This window comes from Brassica napus, chromosome C4 (genome assembly GCF_020379485.1).
Source record: "Brassica napus cultivar Da-Ae chromosome C4, Da-Ae, whole genome shotgun sequence".
Classification (NCBI taxonomy): domain Eukaryota; kingdom Viridiplantae; phylum Streptophyta; class Magnoliopsida; order Brassicales; family Brassicaceae; genus Brassica; species Brassica napus.
The window spans coordinates 19,147,805-19,166,029 of record NC_063447.1 but is presented as its reverse complement, the minus strand read 5'-3'; the positions used below and the strand labels follow the sequence as shown (position 1 = coordinate 19,166,029).

General features: G+C 32.1%; 3 protein-coding genes across 3 annotated transcripts; 2 read left to right on the top strand and 1 right to left on the bottom strand.

The window, feature by feature from the left end:
- Positions 1-5,919: 5,919 nt before the first annotated feature.
- LOC125585460 (uncharacterized protein C4.03c-like) lies at positions 5,920-6,736 on the top strand. The gene is made up of 2 exons (XM_048754543.1): positions 5,920-6,405; positions 6,485-6,736. The coding sequence occupies exons 1-2, from the start codon at positions 6,078-6,080 to the stop codon at positions 6,601-6,603; spliced, it is 447 nt and encodes a 148-aa protein (XP_048610500.1). The 5' UTR covers positions 5,920-6,077; the 3' UTR covers positions 6,604-6,736.
- A 5,830-nt stretch (positions 6,737-12,566) lies between these two features.
- On the top strand, positions 12,567-16,670 carry LOC106392072 (protein transport protein SEC24-like). Its single transcript, XM_013832848.3, has 14 exons — positions 12,567-13,012; positions 13,092-13,157; positions 13,563-13,616; positions 13,710-13,882; positions 14,014-14,200; positions 14,301-14,446; positions 14,515-14,669; positions 14,769-14,850; positions 14,935-15,050; positions 15,134-15,232; positions 15,477-15,600; positions 15,676-15,956; positions 16,044-16,258; positions 16,342-16,670. The coding sequence occupies exons 1-14, from the start codon at positions 12,685-12,687 to the stop codon at positions 16,551-16,553; spliced, it is 2,238 nt and encodes a 745-aa protein (XP_013688302.2). The 5' UTR covers positions 12,567-12,684; the 3' UTR covers positions 16,554-16,670.
- Positions 16,671-16,681: 11 nt separating this feature from the next.
- Positions 16,682-17,928, bottom strand: LOC106392073 (DNA polymerase epsilon subunit 3). Its single transcript, XM_013832849.3, has 3 exons — positions 17,691-17,928; positions 17,355-17,473; positions 16,682-17,212 (listed from the first exon to the last, which is right to left on the bottom strand). The coding sequence occupies exons 1-3, from the start codon at positions 17,858-17,860 to the stop codon at positions 16,857-16,859; spliced, it is 645 nt and encodes a 214-aa protein (XP_013688303.2). The 5' UTR covers positions 17,861-17,928; the 3' UTR covers positions 16,682-16,856.
- Positions 17,929-18,225: the final 297 nt, after the last annotated feature.

The following is an 18,225-nucleotide window of genomic DNA, read 5'->3' as shown; positions in this document are numbered from 1 at the left end:
TACATCTTGGTAAATTACAAGAAGTAATATGGAAAAACTAGATACATGCATGTAACTGTATTATACACATATAAGACACTGATGACTATGAAAACTGAATGTGAGAAGGCCTAATCCCAACATATAGCTGAACCAGACATTGCACCAATACTTATGTTCACACGTGACAAAGAAAAAGCTATACAAGAAGATCTTCATACCTACTCCAATTTTTGCAAACTTTGCCTGAAATACCTATTGACACGCAACCTGAAAGTGATCAATCATTGTTAACCAAACAGCAAGATATAGATAAGAAAAAAGTTCTTCGTGGGGGATTGTTCTTGTCAAAACTACCTTAAAGCCAGTGTCTCCAGGATTGAATAAAACTTCTCTTGATACCCTGAAGGTTCAGAAAAGCTATTAGCAAAACATAAGTTAGAAGAAATTCGAGCTAACTCCAAACTTGACTCACCACCAGGTCCATCAGGAATATATGACTTCCTATAAATCCCAAGGTCAGTTCCATCAGCATCAATTATGGCAATTGAGTTGTAATGTGCATTATTAGCTTCCTAGAAGAAGTTTACCGGTATAACTACACCCAGCTCCTTTGCCAGATTCTCCATCCTGTGTTAGTAACCCATACGAAGTAATTATCTAATCATCAAATCATAACATGTCGAAGTGAAGAAAGTACAAAACACACAGCTAAAAATTATCAAAAGCTGTGACCTTGCAAATTTGCAATGGTGGGAAGGTTCTTGTAAGGCTGAAAGAAATCCTCTCTTGTATTGATGTACTTGATCAATCACATAGAGGACAAATTTTCTTCTTTTTATCGATTTGTATTATATTTTAAATCAGTTTAATTGAAAACCAAAATCTAATTTATTAATTTAGGATCTTATTTTTAATCTACTATTAACAAATCATACTAAGACCACTTAAAAAATTAGTTAATATGAAATATTTAATTTTCTACATTAATAATAAACCAACTATAAATCTGATTTTTTTTTAATTATAGAAAATTCTGTTGAGAAAGAATCTAACAAAATCTTACTAAAAATTTAAATATTTTTATAAACTAACACATTAATTAATTTCGTAATTAGTAATATAATATTATTATAAATTAATATTAATTAAAATTTTATCCTAAAACAAGAAATAAAAATTAGGGCAATTCTCCTAAATAGACAATTTTCAAGTTTTGGTCACAAAAATAGACTACAAGGAGGAAAATGACCACAATGTTTCATTTAATAGGTAAAATGATCATAATACCCTAGATATATAAAAAATAAAAAATAAAAAAAATTATAGTTTTAGATTATATGTTTTCAAATTCGAACTTTTTTATTAAAAAAAAAAGAATTCGAAATTTTTTTTTTATTTATTTTTTCAAATTTTCTTTTTGTAATTCGAAAATACTTTTTGAGACTATTTTTATTTTCAAATTTTTAATATTTATTTTTATTTTATAAAATTTTAAACTTCAATCCCAAATCTCCGCCCCTTAACTCTAAATCCTAAGGTTTGGATTAGTTAACCCTAGGGGTATAAATGTATATTTACCTCTTTAATGAAATATTTTGGTCATTTTGATCCTTAGAGTCTATATTTGTGATCAAAATTGTTTTAGTGCTTTTCTCAAAAAATATATACTATTTTTTATAAATTTATAATTATATTCTGTATTATATAAGAATATAAGTAATTTATGAATTAAATATGAAAAATTATATTAAATACACAAATTAACAAAAAAAAAATTAGATCATAAACTATGTAATATTTTATACAAAAATAAATTTATTAACATAGGTTAAACTTTTATATCTACAACTATATGTTATCTTTTTATTTATTTTGAAACTCTCAACTATATATTATTTTAAAAAATTTATATACCAAAAATAATGGTATATAATAACTTTTAGTTCATATACTATTTAAAAATATGTTATTAGAAAACTATGAAATTTTAGTAATTCATCTAAAATATTAATGAACAATCAAATTTTAATTATAACTTCATTTTTATTTAGTTATAACAAAATCTATTGAGATATATTTAAAAAACATTACCAAAAGTTCAAATATTTTTTTATAAAATAATGTATTAGTGTAGTAACAAAAACAAATTCAAAATTCATGTAATCTTCCAAATTCAAAAATATTTGTGTAATTTTCCAAAGTTTTCTTGACAAAATATACAATTTTGAAAATAGATAATCAAACTTAAAATGGTAATATTTTAAATTTTACAAAAGATAAAATCATAGATAATAAATAATAAATCTTTGAAATGCTCCACGAAAAAACAAATTATATATGTTGAAAAAATTAAAGTAATATAATATTTTGAAACCTTAATTAAAAAAAAAAACTTAATATCATAACATCCAAAAAATATCATATATCAATAAAATTTACTAAAATAATCTGATAGATGCTACTGTGCATAAAATTTACTAAAATAAAAGGATTATATTATTTAAACAAAACACTGTTTTACTTATAAATCCCGTAAAATATCAAAATGATATATGTTAAACTATATTTTTGTAAATACAACATGTAAATGTAAATTATCTTAAACATAAATATTTCTATAATATAAATAAATAAATTTTAAAATTATATGAAAAATGTATAAATTAAAGAAAAAACATATTTTGGAGGAGGTTCTGTATTTGATTATTTCAGATTGTTATTCTATTGTACCAACTCGAAAATATATTTGTAAGTAATAAAAATAATAAAGAAGTAAAATGTATTAAACAAATCACTACATATTAATAATATCGAATAAAAATATAAACAATAATATTATCAAGTTACACAATATATAACACTAAAATGAAAATTATATATTTAAAACATTTCTAATAATATCAAATACATTTATAAAATGAAAATAATATATGCACAAACGTGCATGTAAGAATCTAGTTTTTTTAAATTAATTTACGGTAGTTATTAGTTTATAGAGTTTCTAATGTAAGCTAGTAGATTGGGTGGTTAAACACTGCTTGACAAACAAACACAAAAAAAATTGGATTTTCTGACAAAATCGTGGTAAGAACAAAATCACACATCAAAACCTTGTTTTCATAGATCTTCACCGGAAACCGCCTCCTTTTCCATCAAAACCTCTTCCACTTCTCTTCTCTTCTGGTGTTGCTAAGACATGTGCTATCGACGAGACTCGCCTCTGGAGCGAAGTACCAGAGCCATCTTCAACCTGCGCCGCTGGATGTGTTGAATGCTCTGGTGAGATCTTACTCAGTTCACATCGTATGTTGTTGATGATTCCTGAGCTACAAAAAAAACTTAATATCATAACATCCAAAAAATATCATATATTAATAAAATTTACTAAAATAATCTGATAGATGCTACTGTGCATAAAATTTACTAAAATAATAGGATTATATTATTTAAACAAAAGAATGTTTTACTTATAAATCGCCGTAAAATATTAAAATGATATATGTTAAACTATATTTTCTTAAATACAACATGTAAATATAAATTATCTTAAACATAAATATTTCTATAATATAAATAAATAAATTTTAAAAATGTATTATATGAAAAATGTATAAATTAAAGAAAAAACATATTTTGGAGGAGGTTCTGTATTTGATTATTTCAGATTGTTATTCTATTATACCAACTCGAAAATATATTCGTAAGTAATAAAAATAATAACAAAGTAAAATGTATTAAACAAATCACTACATATTAATAATATCGAATAAAAATATAAACAATAATATTATCGAGTTACACAATATATAACACGAAATTAAAAATTATATATTTAAAACATTTCTAATAATATCAAATACATTTATAAAATGAAAAAATATCCGCACAGACGTGCGGGTCAGAATCTAGATTTTTTAATTAATTTACGATAGTTATTAGTTTAGAGTTTCTAATATAAGCTAGTAGATTGGGTGGTTAAACACTGCTTGACAAACAAACACAAAAAAAATTGGATTTTCTGACAAAATCGTGGTAAGAACAAAATCACACACCAAAACCCTGTTTCATAGATCTTCACCAGAAACTGCCTCCTTTTCCATCAAAACCTCTTCCACTTCTCTTCTCTTCTGGTGCTGCTAAGACATGTGCTATCGACGAGACTCGCCTCTGGAGCGAAGTACCTAAGTCATCTTCAACCTGCCCCGCTGGATGTGTTGAATGCTCTGGTGAGATCTTACTCAGTTCACATCGTATGTTGTTGATGATTCTTGAGCTACAAAAAAAACTTAATATCATAACATCCAAAAATATCATATATCAATAAAATTTACTAAAATAATCTGATAGATGCTACTGTGCATAAAATTTACTAAAATAACAGGATTATATTATTTAAACAAAAAACTGTTTTACTTATAAATCCCGTAAAATATTAAAATGATATATGTTAAACTATATTTTTTTTAAATACAACATGTAAATATAAATTATCTTAAACATAAATATTTCTATAATATAAATAAATAAATTTTAAAAATGTATTATATGAAAAAATGTATAAATTAAAGAAAAAACATATTTTGGACGAGGTTCTGTATTTGATTATTTCAGATTGTTATTCTATTGTACCAACTCAAAAATATATTCGTAAGTAATAAAATAATAACAAAGTAAAATGTATTAAAAAAAATCACTACATATTAATAATATCAAATAAAAATATGAACGATAATATTATCGAGTTATACAATATATAACACTAAAATGGAAATTATATATTTAAAACATTTGTAATAATATCAAATACATTTATAAAATGAAAAAAAAATCCGCACAGACGTGCGGGTGAGAATCTAGTTTTTTAATTAATTTACTGTAATTATTAGTTTATAGAGTTTCTAATGTAAGCTAGTAGATTGGGTGGTTAAACACTGCTTGACAAACAAACACAAAAAAATTGGATTTTCTAACAAAATCGTGGTAAGAACAAAATCACACATCAAAACCCTGTTTTCATTGATCTTCACCGGAAACCGCCTCCTTTTCCATCAAAACCTCTTCCACTTCTCTTCTCTTCCGGTGCTGCTAAGACCTGTGCTATCGACGTGACTCGCCTATGGAGCGAAGTACCTGAGCCATCTTCAACCTAGCCTGCTGGATGTGTTGAATGCTCCGGTGAGATCTTACTCAGTTCACATCGTATGTTGTTGATGATTCCTGAGCTACAAACCCTCATCTCCGTTATGGAGTTTTTGTTACCAACTTCCACCGTTATGGAGTGCTCGTTACATATCTATCTATTCTTACTGATTGGATGCAGATTTACTACAAGAATGTGGTTTCAGATCAGTTATGTCTCCTCTGCTATAGAGTGTTTAAAGTTAAATTGCAGAACTTTCTCTTGGATGTGGTTACAGATATTGTTTATCGCCACTTCTTTAAACACACGTTTCAATTTTCCTTTTACCATGGCTTTTGCACAGTTGCTCTTGTGTTGCACTGCACAGTCACTTTATGGATTGGAAGATTGGACGACAGATGATGCGCTCTCTGTATTCTTCAAAGGCTCAGCATTTAGGTACCAGATTACCTCTGCTATTGTGGCCGTCATTAAGATTGTTCATCGCACACTAGTTGTGGTATCAATCACAGGCATTATTAGATCACTGATTGTGTTCAGTATGCTCTTTGGCGTCATTCCACTGCTTAGGCTTAATGTTGTTGAGATACGAGGACATCTCAGCAATGTTTGTTGCTTACGTATAATGACTGCTTTTATTTTCTGTTTTTATGTTTTTCGCTTGACTTTTGTAGCAGCGAATTTGTTAGCCGTGATGGCTTCGTTACCAACTTTTGTAAACAATTCCTCCTTTAATGGAGAGTAGTCATTTATAAAAATCTCGTTTGACCAAAAAAAAGAACAAAATCGCACATAAACCGCTCTATTTCGGATTGTGTGAGACGAACCGGTTCAACTCCACCTCACCGCACTCACTTGCACAAATAAGCTGACGTCATAACTCATAAGCTAAAGTGCGCCGTAGACGAATTGGCTCACAAGTCTCCCACCGTGCTCATCCCGATCTGTAGAGAACATGGCCGTCCGAGCAACGGTGTCACGTTTCCCGATCGATTCAGACGCTCTAGAGGCATCAGGACTCCCATGGGGACTAACAGTGACTCCATTCGCGGCCCAAGACGAGAACGGCATCGCGCCGGCGCGCGGATCCAACGGCCACCTTCTTCCTCGCTGCGAAAACTGCTACGCGTACTTCAACACTTACTGCGAGCTCGATCAGTGGGCTTGGAACTGCTCGCTTTGCGGCACTCTCAACGGACTCCCTTCCGATGCGATCGCTCGTTACTCTAATCCTCACTCTATCCCCGAAATGAGCTCCTCCTTCATTGATCTCGAGTTGCCTTGTTCGTTTCTACATCGCTCGATCCTTTTGGTTTGATTTTGTCTCTTGTTTTTTGATTAATTTGTTTGTGTGTTTTCTAGTGGATGGATCGGAGGAAGAGATGACTCAAGCTAGGCCTGTCTATGTTGCGGCGATTGATCTCTCGTGTAAGCCTTCTTCCCTCTCGATTCTGTTGGTTGGTCTAGAATCTAGATTGTAGTTGAATTGCGCCTTGGTGAATTTTTGCATTGTGGTTTTTGAAATCAATGTGTGTTTTGTCAACAATCTTGATTGAATGTGCTCTGGATCGGTGATTCTAGCTTGAATTTGTATGTTTTCTGTTGTTCTAATGGAGCTTTGGCTTCAACAAGTTTACTTATGTTCACACGTGACAAAGAAAAAGCTATACAAGAAGATCTTCATACCTACTCCAATTTTTGCAAACTTTGCCTGAAATACCTATTGACACGCAACCTGAAAGTGATCAATCATTGTTAACCAAACAGCAAGATATAGATAAGAAAAAAGTTCTTCGTGGGGGATTGTTCTTGTCAAAACTACCTTAAAGCCAGTGTCTCCAGGATTGAATAAAACTTCTCTTGATACCCTGAAGGTTCAGAAAAGCTATTAGCAAAACATAAGTTAGAAGAAATTCGAGCTAACTCCAAACTTGACTCACCACCAGGTCCATCAGGAATATATGACTTCCTATAAATCCCAAGGTCAGTTCCATCAGCATCAATTATGGCAATTGAGTTGTAATGTGCATTATTAGCTTCCTAGAAGAAGTTTACCGGTATAACTACACCCAGCTCCTTTGCCAGATTCTCCATCCTGTGTTAGTAACCCATACGAAGTAATTATCTAATCATCAAATCATAACATGTCGAAGTGAAGAAAGTACAAAACACACAGCTAAAAATTATCAAAAGCTGTGACCTTGCAAATTTGCAATGGTGGGAAGGTTCTTGTAAGGCTGAAAGAAATCCTCTCTTGTATTGATGTACTTGATCAATCACATAGAGGACAAATTTTCTTCTTTTTATCGATTTGTATTATATTTTAAATCAGTTTAATTGAAAACCAAAATCTAATTTATTAATTTAGGATCTTATTTTTAATCTACTATTAACAAATCATACTAAGACCACTTAAAAAATTAGTTAATATGAAATATTTAATTTTCTACATTAATAATAAACCAACTATAAATCTGATTTTTTTTTAATTATAGAAAATTCTGTTGAGAAAGAATCTAACAAAATCTTACTAAAAATTTAAATATTTTTATAAACTAACACATTAATTAATTTCGTAATTAGTAATATAATATTATTATAAATTAATATTAATTAAAATTTTATCCTAAAACAAGAAATAAAAATTAGGGCAATTCTCCTAAATAGACAATTTTCAAGTTTTGGTCACAAAAATAGACTACAAGGAGGAAAATGACCACAATGTTTCATTTAATAGGTAAAATGATCATAATACCCTAGATATATAAAAAATAAAAAATAAAAAAAATTATAGTTTTAGATTATATGTTTTCAAATTCGAACTTTTTTATTAAAAAAAAAGAATTCGAAATTTTTTTTTTATTTATTTTTTCAAATTTTCTTTTTGTAATTCGAAAATACTTTTTGAGACTATTTTTATTTTCAAATTTTTAATATTTATTTTTATTTTATAAAATTTTAAACTTCAATCCCAAATCTCCGCCCCTTAACTCTAAATCCTAAGGTTTGGATTAGTTAACCCTAGGGGTATAAATGTATATTTACCTCTTTAATGAAATATTTTGGTCATTTTGATCCTTAGAGTCTATATTTGTGATCAAAATTGTTTTAGTGCTTTTCTCAAAAAATATATACTATTTTTTATAAATTTATAATTATATTCTGTATTATATAAGAATATAAGTAATTTATGAATTAAATATGAAAAATTATATTAAATACACAAATTAACAAAAAAAAAATTAGATCATAAACTATGTAATATTTTATACAAAAATAAATTTATTAACATAGGTTAAACTTTTATATCTACAACTATATGTTATCTTTTTATTTATTTTGAAACTCTCAACTATATATTATTTTAAAAAATTTATATACCAAAAATAATGGTATATAATAACTTTTAGTTCATATACTATTTAAAAATATGTTATTAGAAAACTATGAAATTTTAGTAATTCATCTAAAATATTAATGAACAATCAAATTTTAATTATAACTTCATTTTTATTTAGTTATAACAAAATCTATTGAGATATATTTAAAAAACATTACCAAAAGTTCAAATATTTTTTTATAAAATAATGTATTAGTGTAGTAACAAAAACAAATTCAAAATTCATGTAATCTTCCAAATTCAAAAATATTTGTGTAATTTTCCAAAGTTTTCTTGACAAAATATACAATTTTGAAAATAGATAATCAAACTTAAAATGGTAATATTTTAAATTTTACAAAAGATAAAATCATAGATAATAAATAATAAATCTTTGAAATGCTCCACGAAAAAACAAATTATATATGTTGAAAAAATTAAAGTAATATAATATTTTGAAACCTTAATTAAAAAAAAAAACTTAATATCATAACATCCAAAAAATATCATATATCAATAAAATTTACTAAAATAATCTGATAGATGCTACTGTGCATAAAATTTACTAAAATAAAAGGATTATATTATTTAAACAAAACACTGTTTTACTTATAAATCCCGTAAAATATCAAAATGATATATGTTAAACTATATTTTTGTAAATACAACATGTAAATGTAAATTATCTTAAACATAAATATTTCTATAATATAAATAAATAAATTTTAAAATTATATGAAAAATGTATAAATTAAAGAAAAAACATATTTTGGAGGAGGTTCTGTATTTGATTATTTCAGATTGTTATTCTATTGTACCAACTCGAAAATATATTTGTAAGTAATAAAAATAATAAAGAAGTAAAATGTATTAAACAAATCACTACATATTAATAATATCGAATAAAAATATAAACAATAATATTATCAAGTTACACAATATATAACACTAAAATGAAAATTATATATTTAAAACATTTCTAATAATATCAAATACATTTATAAAATGAAAATAATATATGCACAAACGTGCATGTAAGAATCTAGTTTTTTTAAATTAATTTACGGTAGTTATTAGTTTATAGAGTTTCTAATGTAAGCTAGTAGATTGGGTGGTTAAACACTGCTTGACAAACAAACACAAAAAAAATTGGATTTTCTGACAAAATCGTGGTAAGAACAAAATCACACATCAAAACCTTGTTTTCATAGATCTTCACCGGAAACCGCCTCCTTTTCCATCAAAACCTCTTCCACTTCTCTTCTCTTCTGGTGTTGCTAAGACATGTGCTATCGACGAGACTCGCCTCTGGAGCGAAGTACCAGAGCCATCTTCAACCTGCGCCGCTGGATGTGTTGAATGCTCTGGTGAGATCTTACTCAGTTCACATCGTATGTTGTTGATGATTCCTGAGCTACAAAAAAAACTTAATATCATAACATCCAAAAAATATCATATATTAATAAAATTTACTAAAATAATCTGATAGATGCTACTGTGCATAAAATTTACTAAAATAATAGGATTATATTATTTAAACAAAAGAATGTTTTACTTATAAATCGCCGTAAAATATTAAAATGATATATGTTAAACTATATTTTCTTAAATACAACATGTAAATATAAATTATCTTAAACATAAATATTTCTATAATATAAATAAATAAATTTTAAAAATGTATTATATGAAAAATGTATAAATTAAAGAAAAAACATATTTTGGAGGAGGTTCTGTATTTGATTATTTCAGATTGTTATTCTATTATACCAACTCGAAAATATATTCGTAAGTAATAAAAATAATAACAAAGTAAAATGTATTAAACAAATCACTACATATTAATAATATCGAATAAAAATATAAACAATAATATTATCGAGTTACACAATATATAACACGAAATTAAAAATTATATATTTAAAACATTTCTAATAATATCAAATACATTTATAAAATGAAAAAATATCCGCACAGACGTGCGGGTCAGAATCTAGATTTTTTAATTAATTTACGATAGTTATTAGTTTAGAGTTTCTAATATAAGCTAGTAGATTGGGTGGTTAAACACTGCTTGACAAACAAACACAAAAAAAATTGGATTTTCTGACAAAATCGTGGTAAGAACAAAATCACACACCAAAACCCTGTTTCATAGATCTTCACCAGAAACTGCCTCCTTTTCCATCAAAACCTCTTCCACTTCTCTTCTCTTCTGGTGCTGCTAAGACATGTGCTATCGACGAGACTCGCCTCTGGAGCGAAGTACCTAAGTCATCTTCAACCTGCCCCGCTGGATGTGTTGAATGCTCTGGTGAGATCTTACTCAGTTCACATCGTATGTTGTTGATGATTCTTGAGCTACAAAAAAAACTTAATATCATAACATCCAAAAATATCATATATCAATAAAATTTACTAAAATAATCTGATAGATGCTACTGTGCATAAAATTTACTAAAATAACAGGATTATATTATTTAAACAAAAAACTGTTTTACTTATAAATCCCGTAAAATATTAAAATGATATATGTTAAACTATATTTTTTTTAAATACAACATGTAAATATAAATTATCTTAAACATAAATATTTCTATAATATAAATAAATAAATTTTAAAAATGTATTATATGAAAAAATGTATAAATTAAAGAAAAAACATATTTTGGACGAGGTTCTGTATTTGATTATTTCAGATTGTTATTCTATTGTACCAACTCAAAAATATATTCGTAAGTAATAAAATAATAACAAAGTAAAATGTATTAAAAAAAATCACTACATATTAATAATATCAAATAAAAATATGAACGATAATATTATCGAGTTATACAATATATAACACTAAAATGGAAATTATATATTTAAAACATTTGTAATAATATCAAATACATTTATAAAATGAAAAAAAAATCCGCACAGACGTGCGGGTGAGAATCTAGTTTTTTAATTAATTTACTGTAATTATTAGTTTATAGAGTTTCTAATGTAAGCTAGTAGATTGGGTGGTTAAACACTGCTTGACAAACAAACACAAAAAAATTGGATTTTCTAACAAAATCGTGGTAAGAACAAAATCACACATCAAAACCCTGTTTTCATTGATCTTCACCGGAAACCGCCTCCTTTTCCATCAAAACCTCTTCCACTTCTCTTCTCTTCCGGTGCTGCTAAGACCTGTGCTATCGACGTGACTCGCCTATGGAGCGAAGTACCTGAGCCATCTTCAACCTAGCCTGCTGGATGTGTTGAATGCTCCGGTGAGATCTTACTCAGTTCACATCGTATGTTGTTGATGATTCCTGAGCTACAAACCCTCATCTCCGTTATGGAGTTTTTGTTACCAACTTCCACCGTTATGGAGTGCTCGTTACATATCTATCTATTCTTACTGATTGGATGCAGATTTACTACAAGAATGTGGTTTCAGATCAGTTATGTCTCCTCTGCTATAGAGTGTTTAAAGTTAAATTGCAGAACTTTCTCTTGGATGTGGTTACAGATATTGTTTATCGCCACTTCTTTAAACACACGTTTCAATTTTCCTTTTACCATGGCTTTTGCACAGTTGCTCTTGTGTTGCACTGCACAGTCACTTTATGGATTGGAAGATTGGACGACAGATGATGCGCTCTCTGTATTCTTCAAAGGCTCAGCATTTAGGTACCAGATTACCTCTGCTATTGTGGCCGTCATTAAGATTGTTCATCGCACACTAGTTGTGGTATCAATCACAGGCATTATTAGATCACTGATTGTGTTCAGTATGCTCTTTGGCGTCATTCCACTGCTTAGGCTTAATGTTGTTGAGATACGAGGACATCTCAGCAATGTTTGTTGCTTACGTATAATGACTGCTTTTATTTTCTGTTTTTATGTTTTTCGCTTGACTTTTGTAGCAGCGAATTTGTTAGCCGTGATGGCTTCGTTACCAACTTTTGTAAACAATTCCTCCTTTAATGGAGAGTAGTCATTTATAAAAATCTCGTTTGACCAAAAAAAAGAACAAAATCGCACATAAACCGCTCTATTTCGGATTGTGTGAGACGAACCGGTTCAACTCCACCTCACCGCACTCACTTGCACAAATAAGCTGACGTCATAACTCATAAGCTAAAGTGCGCCGTAGACGAATTGGCTCACAAGTCTCCCACCGTGCTCATCCCGATCTGTAGAGAACATGGCCGTCCGAGCAACGGTGTCACGTTTCCCGATCGATTCAGACGCTCTAGAGGCATCAGGACTCCCATGGGGACTAACAGTGACTCCATTCGCGGCCCAAGACGAGAACGGCATCGCGCCGGCGCGCGGATCCAACGGCCACCTTCTTCCTCGCTGCGAAAACTGCTACGCGTACTTCAACACTTACTGCGAGCTCGATCAGTGGGCTTGGAACTGCTCGCTTTGCGGCACTCTCAACGGACTCCCTTCCGATGCGATCGCTCGTTACTCTAATCCTCACTCTATCCCCGAAATGAGCTCCTCCTTCATTGATCTCGAGTTGCCTTGTTCGTTTCTACATCGCTCGATCCTTTTGGTTTGATTTTGTCTCTTGTTTTTTGATTAATTTGTTTGTGTGTTTTCTAGTGGATGGATCGGAGGAAGAGATGACTCAAGCTAGGCCTGTCTATGTTGCGGCGATTGATCTCTCGTGTAAGCCTTCTTCCCTCTCGATTCTGTTGGTTGGTCTAGAATCTAGATTGTAGTTGAATTGCGCCTTGGTGAATTTTTGCATTGTGGTTTTTGAAATCAATGTGTGTTTTGTCAACAATCTTGATTGAATGTGCTCTGGATCGGTGATTCTAGCTTGAATTTGTATGTTTTCTGTTGTTCTAATGGAGCTTTGGCTTCAACAAGTTTACTTTTGCATCCAATACTCTCATTCTTGTGTATATCGTCTCCGGGCACGAAAGAACAATTGACATGTTATTTCTTCAATAACATCTATTTTTATTCAGTTTTTATATGTTGCTGATGTCTGATATGTGTATTAGTATCATCTTCTGGTTTAAGTTCACACCTTTATGTTTCTCATTGTTGCTTATTCTCAACCTGCAGCTTCTGAGGAATTTTTGGAGCTAACAAAAAGTTCATTGCTAGCTGCTTTGGAAGGTCATTTCATTCAATATATTTTAAACAGGAATTGAACTGTTTCTTCTGTGTGACCGTCTTCTTAGGGTGATTTTTTTTTTTTCCTTTTTGCAGCTCTAAGTCCAGGGTCTCTTTTTGGTCTTGCTACATTCAGCCACAAAATAGGACTTTATGATGTTCAAGGACCTGTACCAGTTGTAAAGAATGTATTTATCCCACCTGATGCGGAGAGCAAATTACCACTAGAACTCGAGGATGCCATGCCTTTGTTACAGTTTTTGGCTCCGGTATATTGTGATTTTAAAAACATCTCCTTTCCTGTTTCCTACTCACTTTGTCATTCTGGGTGTTTGTTGGACTAACGTTGCTAGGAATATCCGTAGAGAGACTATTTTTTACCTTTTACACTTACCTGCAGGTGGAAACTTGCAAGGATCGTATTGCTGCTGCTCTTGAGATACTCAGACCGATAACTTCTTGGGAGAGGTCATCTGGTGCAGCTCAAGGGATGGATGGTGTGTTGATGGGTGGTAGAGGCTTCGGTACAGCAATGGAAGCTCTCTTCAACTATCTAGGATCTGAATTTGGGAATACATTTGCATTAGGTATGTACAAAATATATGCATGCATGCTCATACTCTATGTTTCTCCTCATCAGGTTTGTTTCGCAGTAGGTAGTGTTTTATTGAGTTTATATAAGTGCAGCTAGGGTGTTCGCTTTCCTATCCGGTCCTCCTGATTACGGACGTGAACAGCTGGATACAAGTAGGTATGGTGAACAATACGCAAGTAAAAGAGTTGATGCTGATCGTGCTCTGCTTCCGGAGCAAACACCGTTCTATAAAGACTTAGTAAGTCGTACTTCAATACTCGTAAAGATAGGTATATTTTGAGCTTCGAACTGACGGCTCTTTTACAGGCCACCATTGCTGTCCAATCAGGTGTATGCGTAGACGTGTTTGCCGTTACAAATGAGTACACAGATTTAGCATCCCTGAAGTTCCTTAGCATCGAAAGTGGAGGATCGTTGTTTTTGTATTCCAGCACCGATGACTCAACTCTTCCCCAAGACATGTTAGCCTTATATATATTTCCACTTTTATAGAAAGTAGTAGTATTGTCGTGTTTCCTTCAGGTGTTATTGAAACAACACTGCATGATGTTCTTTTGCAGGTTTCGGATGCTTAACCGACCGTATGCTTTCAACTGCGTCTTGAGAATGAGGACGTCAACTGAATTTAAACCTCTCCATTCTGTACGTGGTTTAGTAAGAAATGAAAGTTCAAATGGTGCTATTATTTCGTTTTTCCTTCAGCTAACAGTATAGCCTTACATGCAGTTTGGTCACTTCTTTCCCGATCCACAGTACGAGAACCTTCAACATATCATATGCTGTGATTCATATGCAACATATGCTTATGACTTTGATTTTGCTGATAATACTGGATTTTCCAGGTAAACTTGACAATAATTGCTTCATGCATTCTCAAAGAAGAAAAAAGTTAGATGAACTTCTAATTATTCATTACCTTTTCCAGGCATTCTGGCTACCCACCCGTGGTCCAAATTGCATTCCAGTACACAGTTGTTGTACCTCCCGAGGAACTGTCAAGCTCTGAACTGCCATCTTCAAGTAGGTATGATTAAATCCATATGTTCAAACTATTGATCAATCAGTGTACGCCAGTGGCAACCTTTAAGCTTATTTGTGAACATCAGCAACATTCATAGTCGTCTTGTATTCTTGAAATGAATCTCATACCTTGTACATGGTCAATCCTAAAGCCTGGAGTTGATAGTAAATCTCAAACTCCCCTATCCTGTTGATGACCTAATTCGTAGTATTCCGTTCAAATTCTGATCATAAATCTTGTTCCGCAGAGGCAAACACACACTTCAGAGACGACTAAGAATCAGAACCATGCAGTTTTCAGCTGCCCAGAACATCAACGAAATTTACGACAGTGGGGATCATGAAGTTGTTCTCTCATTGCTCGTTCACAAGGTAAAAAACGTCATTTCATGTTGTCAAATTCATTATCATTAACCTGCTGATTATCTATGCGATTTGTTTCTGCAGGTAATTTTAGTCTCTCTAGAGGATGGAGTCCGAGAAGGGAGGGCGTTGCTTCATGATTGGCTAGTAATCCTAACTGCACAGTACAACGATGCCTTTAACCTCGTCCAGTACAAAAACGTAAACAAGTCAATGAGTTCTCAGATTGACATCACGTTTTCACAATGTCCCCAACTTGAGCCTTTGCCTCGCTTAGTCTTTGCCTTACTCCGTAACCCTCTCCTCCGGTTCCATGAAGAAGGTGTTCATCCTGATTACAGGATCTACTTGCAATGCCTTTTCAGGTAACCTCCACTACCAATTATGAATATCTAAAAACCCAATGTTACAAATGTCAGTTTATGCTTTTTTTTTTTTTTTTTTATTTGCAGTGTGTTGGAGCCGAGTTCTCTTCATTGTGGGATATACCCATCGTTGATGTCATATTCAACACCGGATAAACAGGCATATCCGCGCCATTCATTGAGCCGTGCAGCATTGATGACAAGTGGTAGTCCGATATTTTTCTTAGATGCGTACACCACTTTGATAGTCTTCTACTCATCAACAGCTGACCCGTCACTCCCTTTCCCTCCACCACAAGACTGTATGTTTGCTTAATCTATAATTCATTCACTTTTTTCTTTAAGGTTTGGTAGCTTATGTATATTTTGAAACTCGTTACTACAGGTTTATTGAGGAAGACCATTAATGAGGTGAAGCAAGGAAGGAGCATCACACCGAAACTGATGTTTATCCGTGGAGGACAAGACGATGCTACGGCCTTTGAGAACTATCTTATAGAAGAACAAGACGTGGACGGTAGCGGTTTTGCTAGTGCCATGGGTTTTGTGGCTTTCCTTGACGATATTTCGCAGAGTGTGGCTGAATACATGATGTAAAATCAACAAAACGTATATACATCAAAAGGCAATGTGTCAAACGTTTCCCAGCTACGAGAGTTTTGCTCTTTTTTGTTGTAACATTTGCTTAGACGACAAAACTTCTTTTTTGCTACCTTTCACTTAGATAACTGGTAAAACTATAGTCAAAGAGCAAATATTATACTAGTCTACGACATGGACATGCCAACAACAACAGTGCTACTCAAGCTTACAAGCTAATCGATTTTATCATTATAATGAGAGAATATTAGCCTGAAAACATGTTCATTGCAGAAAAGAATATGAAAAGGCCTCTCAAGTTCACTCATCTTCATCATCACCCTCTTCCTCTTCGCCACTACCTTCATTCTCATCATCTTCAGCACTCCCACTCCCAGCTTCTTCCATGCTATTGTCCTCATTCCCGTTCGCATCCTCCTCCTCTTCCTCATTATTCCCATTCTCTTCGGTATTATCATCAGCATTCCCTTTTGTGTTGTCACTCCCATCCTCCTCATCATTCTTCAGATCTCCCTCATCTCGTTGGCTTTTCCTCACGCCCTTTTGCGTTGATGCTTCTTCATGTTTCCTCTTTTTCGTCTCTTTAGGCTTGGAAGCTGCTGCTGCTGCTCCACTACCACCAGCAGCCTTTTTCCCAGCGTTCTTCTTCTTAAAATCTGAGAATCAATAATGTTAGCTCGCTTACAAAACAATGGGTACGCTCATACCTCTGACAATAGATTCATACAAACCTAAGCATGTTTCTAATCAGAAAACCGCAAATAGGGATACTGTAATCTTCACCAGAAAAAAACTAACCATCAAGAGAAGCTTTAAGCGGCTCCAAAAATTCTGAAAATTCCATGTCTTCTAATGCCTTAAACACATCCTCAGCTTTCATTGTTTGTCTTCTTGAATCTTTACATATATCATTTGCCCTATCAATTCCAAATATTAAAAAAAAAAAAAAAAAAAAACCAATTTTGAGACATTCTAATCAATTCCAAAGATTTCTTCCCCTCTTATGTCAAATCAAAATACATCAATTAAAATAATATGCATAACCGAGCAGTTCAAATGAATTCGAAGGTGAATGTGATTTCGTATTGTAATAAAAAAAAAAACAATTCGGAAAGTTAGGGTTTTGAGGCGTACGTGGCGGAGAGGTAGTGGATGAAGATCCGGGCACTCTCGGAGAAAGCAAGCAACGCTTCCTTGTGAATGCTCACGTCATAGTCCGGCGAACACTCTGAAAGCTTATCTTTCACCACCCGGCGCACGATAGCTAGCGGCAGCTCGTCCACCACCGCCTTCTCCGAATCCATCTTTTCTCCGTCTAGTTTGCCGTCTTTCCCGCCCGCCCTTAGAATTGATTATAATAACAAATCAGATCCACCCAAATGACATAAGCTATCGGCCCATTTATATTTAAAGCCCATTTCTAATCTGCTTTTCATGAAATTAGGCCACTCCTTTTTGGCAAGGTCACTAAATTTATAATACAATGTTTTCTTTATCCGCATATTATTAATTTGGCGTTTTTCGTCGCTGAGGCCCAATGTGTGGTGATCTGTCTCGAATTTTCTTAGTTGCTTAGCAATAGAGTTCTCAGATGTTTAATGGCGTTTAGCTGTCTCATCCTTAAATTGACATTTTAAGCCTATGTCCGTGTTTAATAATTATGGGTGGT

Coding starts and splice junctions, on each gene's coding strand:
- LOC125585460 (XM_048754543.1), top strand. CDS start 6,078: ATGGCCGTCCGAGCAACGGTGTCACGTTTCCCGATCGATTCAGACGCT. Junction 6,406..6,484: donor CATTGATCTCGAGTTGCCTT/GTTCGTTTCTAC, acceptor TGTGTTTTCTAG/TGGATGGATCGGAGGAAGAG.
- LOC106392072 (XM_013832848.3), top strand. CDS start 12,685: ATGGCCGTCCGAGCAACGGTGTCACGTTTCCCGATCGATTCAGACGCT. Junction 13,013..13,091: donor CATTGATCTCGAGTTGCCTT/GTTCGTTTCTAC, acceptor TGTGTTTTCTAG/TGGATGGATCGGAGGAAGAG. Junction 13,617..13,709: donor ATTGCTAGCTGCTTTGGAAG/GTCATTTCATTC, acceptor TCCTTTTTGCAG/CTCTAAGTCCAGGGTCTCTT.
- LOC106392073 (XM_013832849.3), bottom strand. CDS start 17,860: ATGGATTCGGAGAAGGCGGTGGTGGACGAGCTGCCGCTAGCTATCGTG. Junction 17,474..17,690: donor ATCCACTACCTCTCCGCCAC/GTACGCCTCAAA, acceptor TGGAATTGATAG/GGCAAATGATATATGTAAAG. Junction 17,213..17,354: donor GCTTAAAGCTTCTCTTGATG/GTTAGTTTTTTT, acceptor ATTGATTCTCAG/ATTTTAAGAAGAAGAACGCT.